The 16738-nt window shown below is 35.1% G+C and overlaps 1 protein-coding gene across 1 annotated transcript in view; it reads left to right on the top strand.

The window, feature by feature from the left end:
* The window catches only part of LOC123308211 (G-protein coupled receptor dmsr-1), a 38783-nt gene extending 33724 nt beyond the window's left edge, over nucleotides 1-5059 (top strand). Inside the window, exon 2 of the mRNA XM_044890787.1 lies at nucleotides 4316-5059. Coding sequence (XP_044746722.1) covers nucleotides 4316-5015 — 700 coding nt within the window. The 3' untranslated portion in view covers nucleotides 5016-5059. The remainder of the gene's footprint in view (nucleotides 1-4315) is intronic.
* The last annotated feature ends 11679 nt before the right edge of the window (nucleotides 5060-16738 follow it).

Here is a 16738-nt window from a genome sequence, read left to right as displayed (position 1 = left end):
CATTTGAATACCCTCATTTCTCCCCCTTCAACAAAATTTGACCTATCTGAGCGTTTTTTCGTTATTCCATCCCAAAGCTCAAAATTCGGGGTGGAAAGTTATGGATGGCCCACCCTGTATAGTGATTTCGTACTTTTCCTTCCATATGGTCTGAGTGATTTCTTCGTCACCATTTAGTAATATTGAAAACAATTTACTTACTGGTTTCAATGCAGCAGAAACTTACTCTAAGAAATAACTAATGAACTTTGATAGATATTTGAAACTTATAACGAGTTACGGAATAATTGCTCAATGACACTTTAAGCTTCAAGAAACATAAATATCCCCTCGTCATCACGTCCACTTGAGAATTAAGTGAAAACAGCCAAAACCAACATTTATAGAGTTAACCTAACCAAAACAAAACGTTTGAAAGAATTCGCTAGTGCGCCGGCAACGTAGCACAGTGTTGAAAACATAAACTGTCAGAAATCGCTCGGTTTTGTGTGATTTCCAAAATGGAATGACTAATCCGCAGTTCATCATTTTGAACTTTCCGAAAACAGACTATGTTTCGCATAGAATCACCCTATATAGCTACTACTCCTCAAACAAGGAACACATCTCCCGTCTACAGAATAGTTGTTCAAAATCGAGAGTGTTCAGATTTTGTAAAAATTAAAGTAGTGGACTGTTACCAGATATTTGAGTTGAAGATAGAATTGTGAAAACATTTATTGTATATCGTTCACAATCATAAAATGAATACGTCACCTGCATGAAGCTAATACCTATATAGACTGAGAGAACCATTATTCAACTAAAAACAGAGATAATCAAGAGTAGTTCAAATAAGAAGTCACTTGAGATCAGACTTAGACTTTGAGAAAGTTCGATAAATTCAAAATCAACACAACGTTTTCAGTAACAGAGCAATCAAGAATAATTGATTGCAAGAGCCTTTTTATTGCATCAGAGACACAGGTTAGAATAATGAATTTTACTGAGAAAGTCGAGTTAAAATAATGATGCAGACCAAGAGATAAAACTAAAATGTCTAACTTTGGTCATCAATGAGTTCAATACATAAAATGCGAATCGAGCACAAAAATTTTAATTTAAATATGAGGAGAGCAGAAAAAGTATAATTCGATGTGAGAAGAGCAATAATATTATAATTAATATAAATAACTTGGTCTTCAAGAGTGCAAAATTCATCAATGTATACAACATTTACAGAAAAATAGGAGATACGATTGATAAATTACGGGAGGTACAAAATGAGAGTAATGAAGAGGGAAACCACTAATCGTTGGTTTCGAGAAGAGCAGAAGGCTTGAGAACTAATCTATATGTCGAGCAAGATGAAGGAGTAATAGAATTCATGAAATACAAAGTATAATTAGAAGATTATACCAATCGAGAGAGTACACGATCTTCCAGGTGGAACCAGGACGAGATACTATCAACTAGTGTCATGGCTTACCACTGACCGTTAAACCATATTTGAGAATTTAAATTCGGGTTCTGAAAGAAAACTACTAATTCCAGGGTCCACCCTGGAGAACATTGAAGGATTTTATAATTTCGTACGTGGACAAAGGACCCCGCACACTTACTTAGGAAAAGCGGGTCCAGTGAATTTTCCCCATTTTTACATATTATATTTATATCAACCTTAAGAACAATATATCAGATTTTCACGAAGGTCTTACATCCGGTTTGTTCTATAGGGCGTTCCAAAATTGCAGCTACGGAAAAATGAATCTTTAAATTTTGATGATAATTCTTCTAATTTTCAGAATTTCATCATGATGCCTTGGGTTCTGAATAACAAGATATCACAGATGTCCAAACACTGCCCACCACGTTGAGTTTCGTTATACTGGCTGTTCCATGAAGCTGTATAAGTAACTGAATGTAACTTTGTTAGTGACTTTGGGACCACCCTGAGTTTTTCAAAATATGATACCATGATGTATGTCCACCTCTGTAGGAAGTTTCATTAATGTACAAAGAACAGTTGCAAAACTATTCAGGTTTGAATTCTGATTTCATACAATTTTTCTTTAAAACTTATCTGTAGTTGTCAAGGAATATAGGTTTTCATTCATTATAATTAATATGATAGGTATTGTCTGTCGAAAGGTGTTTCTATTCAGGAATGTACAGGATGGACATAATTCAGTGTCACTAATCTCCTCATTTCGCTATCTCAAAATCTGTTTATATAGAAGAACAGTATTATCATTCCAGGTTGTTGTATCTTTGAGCACTATGAAGATGCATATTTTTTTAAATATTCTACTATAAAAGTATGTGAAAAATTTCACTCGTGTATATATAATTAAAATATTGTTGCCACATCATTCAGGTTTTAGTTCATTACTTTAAATAACAATTTACCTACATAAATCATCTGACAATCCTTGTTTTATTTTGCATAGAAAAGTGAGAAGATCTTTCTTAGAAATGTGACTCGATTTAGTTTAATTTTCGGGAACTGGCAAACACTGTCTAAACAAATCAAGAAATTCGTCTTTTGTAATTGGACAAAGGGCTTCGAATTCCTCATCAGTAAAATCCTTCTCGACAAGATATCTCCATTTAAGGGCTTCTCCATGGCATTTGCGCATTTTTTTGTAAAAATGTAGAGATTTGAATTACGTTCATTCTAATGTTTTTCTTGGTGTATCGTATAAACCAACAAGGAGAGGACGAGGTATAAAAAGATCCTCATTCACGTGGTGTCTGCAAATTCTAGCATTCTCACTCATTTATATGCCATGTGCTATGAAAATTTTCAATCTGCACTTCAGTGTTAACCTGCAAAGATCACCACCGTCTTCATTGCAAATGAAGCACGCATGACTTGGAGTTCGACGCAAAGTATTTCATTTAACTGGTACTGTAGAATCATGATTTATGTCGTTGATTTCTTCAGTTATCTCTTTCAAACAATTAATGCAAATAATGCACAATCTTATTAATTGGGTTACTTCAACTACCGGTAATTCTAATACTTCACGCTTCAAAACAGCCAGATTTCTTTTATCGACATCATCTTCTCTATCTATTCGTCTGAGGTTATTTAATGGAAACTCATGATCACATAGGAAACATGCACATCTATTTCGCGCATTCGTTGCTGTCTTTTCACATCAACTTTCTATAACTTTATACCAATAATGGTCGCAACGATTAAAAAAAAACTAACTGAAAACTACTTAACAGAAGGAAAGCCAACCAACCGTTTGAGTAGCCTACAGAATTCATAAAAAATCAAATAATTGACAGTAATCTCAACTACAGAGATAAGTTTTAAAGAAGAAAAATTGTATGAAATCCGAATTTAAATCTGAATAATTTTGCAATTGTTCTTTGTACATTAATGACACTTCCTACAGAGGTGGACATACATCATGGTATCATATTTTGAAAAACTCAGGGTGGTCCCAAAGTCACTAACAAAGTTACATTAAGTTACTTATACAGCTACATGGAACAGCCTGTATAACAAAACATAACGTGGTGGGCAGTGTTTGGATATCTGTGATATCTTGTTATTCAGAACCCAAGGCATCATGATGAAATTCTGAAAATTAGAAGAATTATCATCAAAATTTAAAGATTCATTTTTCCGTAGCTGCAATTTTGGAACGCCCTATAGAACAAACCGGATGTAAGACCTTCGTGAAAATCTGATATATTGTTCTTAAGATTGATATAAATATAATATGTAAAAATGGGGAAAATTCACTGGACCCGCTTTTCCTAAGTAAGTGTGCGGGGTCCTTTCATACATAATGAAGTCATGAAAACGACATGGAAATGGATTTATTGATAATTTTGGGAAGACTGAGAGTACATTACCTTTTGCGTTGAACAAGTCAACACCGGGAAAGAACGGGAAGACTTTAAAGAGAATGACTTAAATGTTAGAGAAGTTTTCACAAGAATCGACGTAAATGAGCAGTGACTTAAACACAATGAACAAAGAGAATGATGATGGCTTCAGCGGAAACGGGAACATCTGACATCTTGTTGACATGGGGGCTGCGTCGATCAACTGCCAAGTAACGTTACCTGAGACACCATAGAGTTGAACTTCAGTGACGTAGACAAGAGCAAGGTCGCAGGGGGCTCAATTTTCAACAATATTCAAAATATAAATCATTCAAATATTTGTCCGATATCTGCTCTCGCTGATACCTGTATGTGCTTTAAAAGAGATTAGTCCCTGAGAACGCTTGAATATGAAAAATATCGTGTAACACTCACTGAAAATAATTTGAAGCAAAATCCAGTAAACATTTCGTTCTTTTTGTTCCAGGTACCCCGAGAAGACACACGTTTTGGGATCGGACAAACGATGCTCCCTCGCCATCGTCTTGAGCTTCGTGATTCCCATCATCCTGTGCTCCCCAACATTTTTATCGTTCCATATCAAATCGAACGTGATAAAGGAGGACAAGAATTACACGCTGTACACAGCGGCGATCGTTGACGAACTGAGAGAGAACGAATTCTTGCTCAAAGCCAACTTCTGGATGTACGGAGTGTTCATTAAATTATTGCCTTGTTGCATACTATCTGTGATCAGTTGCTGGCTGGTGAAGACGCTCATGAAAGCCAAGAAGCGAAAGCAGATACTGAGGAGCTACGAAACACACCCTTTACGAGTCGAAGGCAAGACATGTGATGCTAAACCAACGAAAGCTGAGAGGAGAGCTGACAGAACTACGAAGATGCTCATAGCTGTCCTCTTACTCTTCCTGGTTACGGAGTTTCCTCAGGGAATCTTCGCGCTCTACATTGCTCTCAAAGGGGAATATTTCTTCCTCGTCTGTTATCAGAAGTACGGTGCTGTTATGGACATTTTAGCGTTAAACAACGGATCTGTTAATTTTATTTTATACTGCTACATGAACCGTATGTTCAGATCTACCTTCGGTCAGCTTTTCAAGCAGAGACTTCTTTCCAAGCTTAAAGTTGATAATCCAAACTCAGAAGTTCAATCTACACTGGTGTGATTTTTCAGGAATTTCCAAAAGAATTCTGTGATTTGAAAATAATCTGATATGACTGTGTTTTTCACATTGCTGTACGTGCAAGAATCGATCTGTTAAATACAGGGTGATTCACGAAAACCGTTCGTTAGAATATTTCAAAGAAAGACGAGACACTTGAAAGTTTATAGTTGATCTTTGTTAAGAGAGATGATGAATTCTTGGAAAAAATTTTAGATTCGTTCGACTTCCGGTTTGACCGGAAATGATACTTACACTGCGCATAAAATTTAACGCACATTATGGAAATCTCAAGTTTATTCTACAACTGAAGGTGTTCTCAATGATAATTATTTTTATCAGAATTATGCATGCATATGTTATCCACTTTCAACGGTTTTCTTCAATACAGATGTTTTTTCCCAGCAGGAATAAAAAAAGATGATATTATCAGATTTTGAATGTATTGGCTCCATTCTAAAATCAGTTGTTCTCGATCAATTCTAGTGATCAATAGATTTTCTTTCGTTTGATTTTCTACACTCGATCGCTATGCAACGCGAAACACGCAATTTGACCCAAGAGGAATGTGTCCAAGCGGTAGTTTTGCGAGAAGAACGGTGGACATACCAAGAATTGCAGAAAGGTTTGGAGTTTCCCATACAAGTGTGTCCAGAATGTTGCAGCGATTCAGGGAGACAGGTATGAATGTCCGAAGACCAGGACAGGGTAGACCACGGGTAACAACTGCCATTCAAGAACGTTACTTGAGAGTTTCTTCGTTGGGACAACGGTTTGCAACCGCTCGCCTCCTTCAAATTCAGCTTGAGCAAACTCATGAGGTGCAAATTGACACTCAGACAATAAGAAATCGCCTCAGAGAATATGATTTAAGGCCTCGTGTCGTGGCAAGAGGCCCAGCTCTTACCCCAGCCCATCGAAGGGCGCGTTTGGATTTTACGAGAGAGCATATCCATTGGGAAGAGGCCGATTGGGAAAGAGTTCTCTTCACATATGTGTCTAGATTCTGCCTCTACCATTGTGATCGACGTTCCCTTGTATACAGACGTCCACATAAAAGATATGCTCAGTGCAATTTCCTGAATACTACTGGTTTCGGGGAGGATCGATTATGGTATGGGGTGGAATATCTTTGACTGCTCGCACAGACCTAGGGGTCGTTGATAATGGAGCTATGACTGCTGATAAGTATATAAGGAACATTCTTAAAGAGCATGTAGTGCCATTTGCCCCAAACATTGGTGAAAATTCTATTTTTATGGACGATAATGCCAGACCCCATCGTGCGCGCATCGTTCAGGAGTACCTCGAAGAGGTTGAAGTCTCTCGAATGGAATGGCCAGCAAGAAGTCCAGATCTCAATCCGATTGAGCAGGTTTGGGACAACCTCAATAGAAGGCTGAGAAGTTCAGAAAATCATCCAGCTACTCTTAATGACTTAGGAATCCAACTCGGAGAAATCTGGGAAGGATTAGATCAGAACATTTTAAGATAACTCATTTTGAGTATGAACCGTCGTTGCCGAGCTGTAATTAACACAAGGGGTGGAAATACCAAGTATTAAATCACTTATCGGCATTTCAGTATTTCAAAAATTGTTCATTTCTCTTCTTTCACATAAGATTCGGTGAAATCCTGAATTTTTCTTCCATTTAATTTGTCTTGTTTCGTTCAAAACCTTCCCGAGAGAACATAACAAATAAGTTATAAAGTCAATGTAGAGTTAACTTTCATTAAAATTGAGATTAACAGAATGTGCGTTAATTTTTTTGCGCAGTGTACTTACTTTAATTTTTCAAATGAAATACTCAGTTTTTTCATCATATTACCCATTGAATTCAACATCGTTTCAATGTCTCACTTATATTTTTCATTATATCTGAAATAAACTGAGGGCAACGTATGGATGTATTATATATTTTTCACAGGGAAAAGAGGATAAATTTTTCAGTCATTTTGAACTGTTGCATTTTTAAGAGAAAACAAAACTTTATATTATTGCTCAATTAGAAAGCCTCTTTGCAAAAGTCAGAGTATGCCATTGGATTGCTATAAAAAATGTGTCTGCATAATATTTTCTTTTCATCATCCTAGAACAAACAGAAACGGGAATAGTGACTAAGGTTGAAATAGCCCAAATTTTAATTTTGGCCTATATCTCAAAAACAAAAGAAGAAGAAATTTGTTGTATTATCAGTTTCTCGAATGGCAATTGCCATTCATTTTCCTCTGTCTCTTTGGGTTAAAGGATTTTAGTTCAGTTTTATCGCCAATTTTGCTCTCCCTGTGCAGTTCAAAACCTTTTATAAACAGCAGTGCACTGCCATTCAAAGCGAACTTCATAAATCGTTCATAAAAGCCTGTATCGTTTTTATTAAGTTCATTGTTACGTTTTCGATTGATGTTATTGTTCAATTTACTACTCACTGATTCATTTTCACTTTTATTTTCACTATTCACATACAGGTAATTCATCTAGCCTTGTATCATTTCTTACGTCCACAATTATAAACACGTCGTAATTCTGGAATGTTCTCGACAGGACATGAGGGTAATAATTGAATTGCAGTCATAACAATATGTTTCCTGAAGAATCACCTGCGGTGATTAGGTAAATACAGAATTTGAAATAAACACAGTTGAAAAAATGTATGAAAATATAACACCTGTCAACCAAACTCACCAACATTCTGGGTGACAGCAGAAAGACCGTCCAATTTAGGAGTGTAGATATTGACTATGTTTTCAGTCTTATGACGCCTCATCAAGGCAACACAATCCCGAACTCCGAACAAAAACGGATTTGTCTGACACGTGTTAGCAACTAGAGATTGAATCAAGGAACTAGTTGAAAAACGTTGGACAGATAATGAACGGTTAACCGTTAATTAATCAAGTAATACCCTATTTCTCAGCTAGTTCAATTATCATCATCAGATATTGATTGGATTGGAAAAATTTAGCGAATGAATAAACAGTTGTTAATTTTGTATAAGTTTCTGAGGTCACTTCGAATGTTTTCACAACTGTCAATCAGATAACTGGTGGATTTCTGGAGATAAATCTAGCCAGGATCATTCCTCTTATCCTTCCATCACTACTAAAAATCCCAAAAACTAGATTGATATCTACTAAAGTGAGCTTGAATGCCTGTAAACAAAGACGTCGAATAGTGCTCCGTCGTCGAAGGGTTAAAATAAATCTGAATCTAAGTTAAACTTAATTTCAATCTTAAGTTTTTGGGAGTTTTTCTTTCCGAGCGAGCCTCAGCAACTGAATTTACCAGTAATCCTAGTTTTTTCTGTCTGCTGACATTGGTTAGAATGTCAAATATGGAAATTTTGAAAATCTATTTCGAAAGTTTAATTGTATTCTGTAATGAAATGAATAATTTGTAAATAAAAATGATGAGAAGCATTTTACTTTTATTGATTGTTTTCAGAAGCATTCTTTTCTGAATTAGTTAAGTACATTACTTGATGAATAACTATTTTCAAACACTAAGCCAGTTGAACTTTATAATTCATCATCGAGGAAGTGAGATGAAAGATGATATACTGATATAAGATATATCAATCTGAACTGTTCGACAAGTAGTAGTAGTTCTTCATAATTAGGGAGCTAAACTTGATTCAACAATTTGATTAATCCCTGTTCAATTTTATTCTGTTGTAATTTTCACTTGGATCGATAAACCTTATCATTCATACTTAAAATGAAATTCTTTTATCATCACATAAGAAACAGCAGATATGTCAACTACAGCATACTAGGTGTTCTAGTACGCTGTAGTTTGTAATGAATCCCAGTTTTCTGAATTCATTTTAGTGCATTCCTTTCATTTCACATTTCCGCCTTTGAAAATATTTAATTCTCAAATATTTAGTACATTCATTCCGATAGGATGAGTAAATGTAAAAAACCGTTTATCTGTGGTTAACGTTGTTTTTCTTGCATGCCGTTGAAGATTTCGTCGTTTTTCTGATGTTGATATGCGATAAACCGGAGCTGACGACGTTTTTCACTCTTGTCGCATTCTGGAATTTTCAGATTATTAACGTGTGGGGGGATTTGCCTATAAAAGCAGATTTTCCCCCGCGACGGCCTCTTCTGTCACTTGACTCTCTTTTGTCACTTTTGTCTCTGTACTCTCTTTTCTCTGCGATTCTTCTTTAATTGTGTGCACGACGAGCCATCCAACGAATTGAGAATAAATTTTGTGTTGCTCTTGTAAATTAATTTTTATTTTTCGTTTTCCGCGAGTGCCTTGAATAAAGGAGGTAGGTCCCCGTCTATACCGTTCAGTTTCTTTATTAGACCTACACCGGTTACTTCTTTGACACTACTGTACTGTATCGCTTTCTGTTATCTTTTGCCGTACTTTATCCTGTTTCGCGAGTCTGACTTTTCCTTCGCTATCAGTCATGGTGCGTAAGCCCTTGGGGTAGTGAAGAGGAAGTCCCTTCAACCCCCCCTAAGTGTTGAAATATAAATCTCTTCTTTTCTATGGTGCGTAAGCCCTTGGGGTAGCGAATAAAAGTCTCGAGTAGATCCGCCCTGGTTGTGTTTCTTTCATTTCTGGAGAAATACAATTAATTACATCCCGATACCATATAGCAAGTCATTTCACTTCGCGAGGTCATTCTTAGTATCCATTTCGTCAGTTCTGGTTGGCGCATTTTATTGAACAACCTTTGATTTTCACTGTACCCGGTATAAACTTCATAAAGTGCTCGTGATCGGATCGAATTTCCTGAATGTACGTTTGCTGATCGATTCGCTCGTATTTCATACCTACACATATTTCCGTTGTTTATATAATCAGTTTCCGAAGGTGTGAATAAACTGGTACATAATTTGATTTTGACTACTTCGTCATCGCTACCACCCTAGATAACAGCGAACTCTGTCTCCGACTAGCAGCTACTCTGGTAGGTTTGCTATTCTTCCTAGTGAAAAGAATAGCTGGCGCTCGAGATAAGATTTCTCCGAGGAAACCACGTTACAAGTTTGATAAACTTTAGATAAACGCTTTGGTTTATCGCACAAATATTTTCCCTTAACCTTCCTTGTTTTTTCTCTCATCATCAGTACATCAAGTGCAGAAGAAGAAAAAAGAAAACTTTCATTTGTGCAAATTGGTTTGCAGTTGACAAATAAAATAAATGTGAATGAGAAGCATTCAACACAAAAATTCAGAAAATTTTCATTCATTACCTGATAAAGGCTTCGAAAATTCATATTCATTATATTCAACTATCATATCTTAGGTAACGCAACGTTGTTCTAAAAATTACTGTTTTCAAAAAAATAGTTAATGTACAGCGTGTCCCAGGATTAATGGAAATAAATTCGGATATAAGTAAAGTACCTCAAAATAAGACGAAAAGTTTCCATGGAGTCATACCCGGAAAGAGTCCGTTGAATAGTTAAGTTGGTTCAAAGATGACAACTTGTTATGGATACATTCAATTATTCCAGAAACACAGAGACACCCATCATTTTCTAACCGATTCTTGATAGCTACAGGGGGGTGAAATGGCGACATTTTTCTAAATTTCCACCATAACTTTTCTCATTGTTCAAAATTGAGCGATGCTCCATCCGACCTTGCTCTTGTCTACGCTCCTGAAATATAGTACTGCTTATTCTATGGTGCCTTATTGACCTTATTGACCGACGCAGAAGCCCCACTCTCAGTGGCTGATGTTAGAATTTTCCGTTTGCGCCGAAGCGAAAATCACTTCCGTTGTTCCCGTTTTTGAATTCATTTCTCTCGTGTTAAACTTGAATATTTTAAATTATCTTTAAAGTCTTCTCGTTCGATTTTGCTGCTAACTAGTTCTACGCAAAGGTAATGTACCCTGACTTCTCAAAATTATCTACTCCAATTATGTTCTTTTCATGGTTTCATTGTGTCTGAAATGTGTCCACGTGCGAGATCATAAATAATCTTCAAACATATTTATAATCCTTACTAGTAGGGGAGAATTCCTTTGAATTGGACTGCCCATGAACCGGACGCTACAGTTTTCTACTACACTCGATAGTAATTTAGCATCCTTCACGTAAATCCCATTTTCGCAACAAGGCGCGAGCCACAGGGTCAGCCATTTTCCAAGAGATCTCGATCGATGTTTCGAAAATGGGATTTACGTAAAGGATGCTAAATTACTATCGAGTGAAGTAGAAAACTGTAGCGTCCGGTTCAAAGGGCTGTCCAATTCAAAGGAACCTCTCCCCTACTGCTCAATTGATATTTTCACTCGAGTCAACTCGTTCATGTGCCTCATCATGAATGAATGTTTTATTTTATTTTATTTTACAACTCAAATAGAAAGTTATGGTAGAAAATCAAAAAGGGTTAGCGATTTCGCCCCTCTAGCTATATAAGAAATGAGTGAGGAAATTAATTTCAGGTGCATCTCTATCCGAATAATGCCTCTGCAAAATTTCATTTGTTCATCTTGGTCCTACTTCATAAAAATGAACAAATCCATAATCAAGTCGTCATCTTTGGAGCAAAGTAACTCTTCAACGAAGCATTTCCAGACATATACCTTCATGGGAACTTATATTCTGAACCTTTATCATCCAAATCTATTATCAGTAATCCTGGGATACACTGTATATATATTTTAACGCAAAAGCAATTTCTACAAACAAATCCCATGAATTCACAAGTTCCAAGAAAAATTTACGAAGGTATTTCGAAAAGCACGAGGACGTTATTATTCAAAGCAGTTGACTAGTCTAGTCTATTGTTGATCAATTAGCACCGTCGTTTATAATAACTATAAAACAGACGCAGTTTCTACGTCACCAAGTCGATGAAATTATTCAGTTGATCAACGACAAATAACTGTCTAATTAAGTTTAAGAGAAATGCATTGTGTGCCCATCCCTAACCCAAAAAACAAACGAAAGTCGGTGGCGTACAGCCAATGTGCTCTAAACCTGCTTTACAAAAACTTCAGGCGCCATCAAACTGGTATAAAGAAGAGGAGATGGAAACATTTTTTGTTGAAGGTAAGTGAACACAAGGGATAAAAATACCTAGATTCTGAATTGTAAATCAGTGAACTCCATTATGGTGAAAGGATATTAGTAACATTTGGTGCCTTACATTCCCATCCTGTATCTACAACAAGAAGAGATTGCAAAAATATCCTTTGAATGACCTCAGACCAAATTTTTCCCTTTTGGCTGAGAATCCAGCATTGGCAATGTAATATACAGGATGTTTTCAAAGATGAGGCTTTTTTTTGACAGAAGGTAGAAGTCATCAAATTAGATCATTTCACCAAAAGTTTTCTATATGAAATATTCAAGATAGCTGAGCTACAACCCCTAGTAGTTCAACAAAATTTAACATAAACATATGGCTGAACAATGAATGCTTCAGTACTTCCAAGTTTATCTGATTAGTTGCATCAGGTCACTTGGAAGAATTTTTGTATCGTGCAATTTAGGGTGAAAAGATGTAGAAAATTGAGATAGTTCATTGAAAGTGTTTATGTTGACAAAGTGCTATTATTGTTATCCTATTTTATCCCATTTTTACGAAGATTGTTGGAGGGTTCGAGCAAGAAGAAGATTGTGATAACCTAATCGTGAAAAATGTGAATAATTCAGACTAATATTTTATTTTTTTGAAATATGTGTCCGAAGTCTTTTTCTGTCAGTTGGTACCGAAATGAGCCATTTCATAAAATCGTGTAAGTTACTAAATAATGTGAAAAATTCGGCAATCCTAAGTCTCTATTTTCGTTCCCACAACGAAATCACATGGTTGAGACATCAGGAGATAAGTTTTTTCAATAATTCAGATAACAAATGATCTGCCGTTGTATTAGAATCTAATTCAGTAATTATTTTCAATTTTTTTTCAACTTTGTCATTTTGAAAGTTTTGATAGGTGATTTTTGGTGAAACGTTTTATTTTGACCTGTTCTACCTTATGTTAAGAAAAAAGCCTCACCTTTAAATACACCCCGTATAGATTTTTAAAATTAGTCAGCTTTTTCTACATCCCACTTCATTCATTTGCGGCTTAGTTTATAATGCATCTCAAGAATAAGACTCCAATAAAGCAATGACGGCTCGTCAGGGTATGCAGGGTCGGCCAGGCCGACCCAAAAATACTCGAGAAATAGAAAATAATTATAATTATTTTATTCTTCAAAACCTATTCCAAATAATCAGTTTCGATATTCAAATCTCGATTAATTCCCTAGTATAACGTACTACAACTTATTTCGATCAGCATGACGCCCCAGTCGCCCTGAATTAGTTTATTTCGAAGTTCTCTTTCCTTACGCTAAAAACGCTAGGTCGGCCAGCCGCACTAGCCTAGCGAAACGCTTCACGTTATGGTACTACACCTCACCTACGTACGCAGATATCACCAAGTTGAACTGTACAATATATCGTATTACGTCGCTGCTAGATACATACAGGGTCGGCCAGCACTAGTTGGGCCTACCTTGCATTTTTTCATTTTTCATATTTCTGGATTTCCTCATTGTCTATTCCAAGATATTATATTATCAAATGAATAGTAAATATTAAATATTATGTCTATTTTAGAAAAGAGCGTATTCTTACCGTTTACGAGTAGTTTAGTCAATGAAAATATAATATATCCCTAATTATAGTTAGATTTTTTTATTATTAAATGAATAGTTAATTTTTGAAAAAGGATATTAGTACCGTATAAGAATAGTTTATTGATTTTTTGACCAAAAAAATTCCTAGTGAATTTATAAGGGCACGGTGATTTCGAAGCTTCTTGAATACGCGTAAGATCGGCCGGCCGACCCTCGGAGTGGGGATTATATAAGAATCGCATCCGCATCGCTGTTCCGAAATGACCTTCATAAATATCAAAATTCAAATAAGAATAGTTCAACCCAAATATTTTGCCCTGTTATCTGGAAACATGCTCCGGAAACCACCCCAATTCATTATTCCAACAATTACAAAAATATAGTGATGTATATAATGATTCAAACATTTTTTATTTTATATTCATTTATCTACTCATTTGTAAATATGAAAATATATTATACTTATTCGAAATTTTTCTTGTTTCTTTCATTTTTGCCCACAAATTTTTATATTCCGCAAAAATTTCCGCAATTTCGGATGTGTACGATAAAAAACAATGGGATTCGATAGTATGTATGATAAAATACGATTATTTTGAACTCGCAGTACGATATTTTAAGCTTATCAATTCGGCAACGCTGCAGTTCCCATTTTATGAATTGAATTAGGTCAGTGTCGTAGAATAAGAGGAAGTGGTGAACGTGTTTATCATTTCGCCAATTTTGATAATCTGAGAGGATTCTAAATTTCTTGGATTGTTGAATAATTGGAGTAGTAGCAAATCGAATCAAACTTTGCACCCTGTCACGAGATCATGTGACAGTAGAAGGAGGAATGGTGAAATAAAGAAAGGAAAAATTAGCACATTATCAATCAAAATTGTAGATGTGTTTCAGTGAACTTAAAATTTTGATTCGTATGGACGTTGATGTTTTGTGTTTTGTTATCGGTATTTACAGAAAAACTACGCGAAGAAGAATAAAACTATTATTCAAAAGCTTGGCAAAAACAAAGAAGTGTAATACATTCTTTCTCCTAAAACAAGCATATATATCGCATTGAAAACGAAACTTTTATACACTGCTGTTGTATAAAGATAATCAGACTATATCTACAGCTTGGGGCATAAGTCTGGAATTAAATTAATGTTTCTTCGATATAAATTAACCACTCAAAATGAAGACGCTGAAACCCACCAATTGCTTTTCAATTACTTTCTTCTTCTATCAATTAGTAGTTTCTCAACCAATAACTTAACATCAATGATGCTGAACAACATGTCAATTGAGATCTGATTGTACTTATTTTTGGGAAATAAAATTGAATATTTTTCTTCCACCCCTTAGCCGCAACCCCATCCAACTTATATCTTTAGAAACTGAATTGACAAAAAATATATCAATATTTAATTTTAGAAAAACAAATATTATGGTGGGATTCCGCTCTTTCATTTTCTATTGGTAGAAAATATAGATATTAATGTTATTCCAGGATATTCCCAGCGAGCACAAACATCCCTGGGATGTTTTGGGATGTTTCGAAAATGTTGGCATGAGGATGTTTCTTTGAAACGTAATATGCACTTCCCAAAGAGGTCTCCAAAGGCTATTGGAAATCTTAATTTGTTCTGATCTGTGCCATCTGTGGCATTTTTTCGTCTACCTACTGAGAGGTACTGTCGTGTTGAAAATAATGTAAACGTGTGGGTATCTTCTCTTGGCGTCGCATAGTTTGCCTTGGGAGGTTTATTCCAAATAAACAATATACAATTCAACTATTTCATTTTGCCGCCATTTCCACTTTCTTCGTAGTTTGGACTGTGGACTGTTCGGAGTTGGAAGTTGATTGGTGATTTGTATAATATTAACTACTTCTGTGTTGGTTTTGATTGTGAATTTAGGATCGATCTCTTCATAGTAACCAAATACAATTAATAAGTAAGTATTACATGAATTAAATGTATATTATAATGTCCAGAAACATACATATAACCTCAAAAGAATCCACGCTGCGTGGTTAATATTATTTGTGTATTTGGGACTAGGTATAAGAGATCATTGTATTTTGGTTGGAATAATCGAATGGTATATGGAAGGTTATTATAATTATTCAAGAAATAACTTTATAAAGTTTAAAGCCATATCATCGAGGGTTTCAACATATTTCGATAATCTATCTCTGCCGTTGATAATTCCCAGAATATTTTGTAAGATTACTCTTCCGGCGATGATAATAATCATTCATCACTTGTGAATCACAAAATAATTCAAATTGTCCCAGAAAAGTTCTTGTTTTTGAAAACTCCTTTAAATTGTTCCATCTTTAAATACCAGTACAAATAGTTAAATAAATAAAATCGTTTCGCAAATCAACCTGGTCAGGAGCTATATACAACTCAAATCTTCCAGATCCTTTCATGCAGCTATTTTCTCTGTTATTTTAATTGGAAAAAGTTATCTTAACCTTCATATTATAATTTGTGAATTAATTGTTTGAATTGTTTTTATTTTGTAGATGTGATCCATAAAAAATTCCAAATCACTAGGAAAGTATTCGAACTCTATGCCAAAGATTGATTTAGGCATATTAGGCAGAGGAGGAGGGACGATAAAATGAAGGGAAAATAAATTCATTTCTGTTTTTTTATGTTAAATGTGATATTTCTTTTTGGTTATTTATGTTTGTTTTATTAAATTTGATATATTTTTTTGTTTATTCTCCCTTTCTGTAGTATAATATTTATCATTTTTTGTTGTTAAATTTTTTATGTGAAATGTGATTTCTTTTCCTTTTGTACCTGTTGAAGTATCATTAAAATATTTTTATTCTTATATAGTATTCTGTATTTCATTTAAAAACTTTGTAGTTCATTTAAAATAGAATGTGGTATCCTCAAACATTCAAATGAAAGAAAAAAAGCCTCACAAAAGAATTTCATATAAAGTCTTACGAACAGCGATTTCGTGTGCGCAAAGCGCTTTAGAAATGTTCTATTGTGTACATGAAAAGGCTATCAAAAAAACTTCTGAGTAGTTCTTTTTGTGACATCCCAGGGACATCCATATAATAGCCGCCTGCGGCGGACATTGGCTGTTCTATAAAAGTTCTATTCATGT

The sequence above is a fragment of the Coccinella septempunctata genome, chromosome 2, assembly GCF_907165205.1.
Source record: "Coccinella septempunctata chromosome 2, icCocSept1.1, whole genome shotgun sequence".
NCBI lineage: Eukaryota > Metazoa > Arthropoda > Insecta > Coleoptera > Coccinellidae > Coccinella > Coccinella septempunctata.
The sequence above is the reverse complement of the archived record's forward strand: the minus strand, read 5'-3'. Positions and strand labels throughout refer to the sequence as shown.